This window comes from Sciurus carolinensis, chromosome 11 (genome assembly GCF_902686445.1).
Source record: "Sciurus carolinensis chromosome 11, mSciCar1.2, whole genome shotgun sequence".
Lineage (NCBI taxonomy): Eukaryota > Metazoa > Chordata > Mammalia > Rodentia > Sciuridae > Sciurus > Sciurus carolinensis.
The window spans coordinates 16,199,408-16,201,105 of NC_062223.1; the positions used below are offsets into that span (position 1 = coordinate 16,199,408).

Consider the following 1,698-nt stretch of genomic DNA (forward strand, 5'->3'; position numbering starts at 1 on the left):
TCTGATGATTGTAGGAAAGTCTTTTCTTTTTGGCATCTTAGTTCAGTCATTCATGAAACTAGAAAAGGGCAATATTTTATCCCCCAAATCCTTTTATGGGGGACACCGTGTGATCTACTATTAATGTAGAGCTGGACTCCAGTCTCAGGGCATGCTTTAGATCAGGAATCCTGGAAACCACTTATTGCAATACTGAAATCAGGCACAGGGGGGACATGCTGATTGAGCTTCCTTTGTCATTCTGATTGTCCTTTCTTACTGCTCCAGGGCAGCCACAGGACTCCCAATGGAGAACCATACAGAGGTGACCAAGTTCACCCTTGTGGGGCTAACAGATGACCCAGAACTGCAGATCCCACTCTTCACAATCTTTCTTCTCATCTACCTGGGCACCCTGGTTGGGAACCTGGGAATGCTTGCACTGATCCTGCTGGACTCCCGTCTCCACATTCCCATGTACTTTTTGCTCAGTAACCTGTCCCTGGTGGACTTTGGTTATTCTTCAGCTGTCACTCCCAAGGTGATGGCGGGTCTCCTCACAGGAGACAAAACCATGTCCTACAATGCTTGTGTCACCCAGTTCTTCTTCTTCGTTGGCTTGATCACTACAGAAAGCTTCCTGTTGGCCTCCATGGCTTACGACCGCTGGGCAGCAGTGTGTAGACCCCTGCATTACCCCTCCACCATGACCACAACTGCCTGTGCTGGTCTGACCCTGGGCTCCTACATCTGTGGTTTTGTGAATGCCTCCGTCCATACTGGGAACATTTTCAGACTCTCTTTCTGCAGGTCCAATGTGGTTGACCACTTCTTCTGTGATGCCCCTCCTCTCCTGGCTCTCTCCTGCTCAGACAGCTATGTCAGTGAGATGGTTATTTTCTTTGTGGTGGGTTTCAATGTCTTCTTTTCAATCCTGGTCATCTCAATCTCCTACCTGTTTATATTTTTGGCCATCCTGAGGATGCGCTCATCTGAAGGTCGCCAGAAGGCCTTTTCCACCTGTGCCTCCCACTTCACTGCAGTCTCCATCTTCTATGGGACAGGCATCTTCATGTACTTACAGCCCAGCTCCAGTCACTCCATGGGCAGCGACAAAGTGGCATCTGTGTTCTATACCATGATCATCCCTATGCTGAACCCACTGGTCTACAGCCTGAGGAACAAGGAGGTCAAGAGTGCCTTCAAGAAAACTGTAGGGAAAACAAAATCTTCTATGGGATTCATATTTTAACTTTATGGGATGCACATATCTCAGATTATTCTTTGTGTCATTCCAACATTGGACTTCCTCTGTGATAGTTTGTATTGACTGTTTTTTAAATCTGTGTGTGTTCCATAGTTTTCTTTTTATGTAACTCACATTTTTTTTTTTTTAAATTTTATATCTGGGCATTGTAAAGTGTAGCATATTCTGGAAATCATGTCTTTCTTTTTTGGTAGGGTGTGTAGTTGTTGGTGGTGCTCTTTGTTTGTTTAGTATTTTTTCTGAATTACTTATGCTAATTCTGTCTTCCTTTAGTGTGCCCACTGAAGTCTACTTAGCTGGCTTGGTGAATGTTATGGATTAGATATGGCATGTCCTCCAAAGTCTCATGTGTTGAATACGTTGTCCCCAGTGTAGCAATGTTCAGAGATGGGGCTATTTGGAAGTGAATAGATCATGAGGGTTCTGACCTCATAAATGGATTAATTATTTCA

The 1,698-nt window shown here is 44.7% G+C and overlaps 1 protein-coding gene across 1 annotated transcript; it reads left to right on the forward strand.

The window, feature by feature from the left end:
* The first annotated feature begins 286 nt into the window (after window positions 1-286).
* Window positions 287-1,231, forward strand: LOC124960137 (olfactory receptor 5B12-like). Its single transcript, XM_047518702.1, has one exon. The coding sequence runs from the start codon at window positions 287-289 to the stop codon at window positions 1,229-1,231; it is 945 nt and encodes a 314-aa protein (XP_047374658.1).
* The last annotated feature ends 467 nt before the right edge of the window (window positions 1,232-1,698 follow it).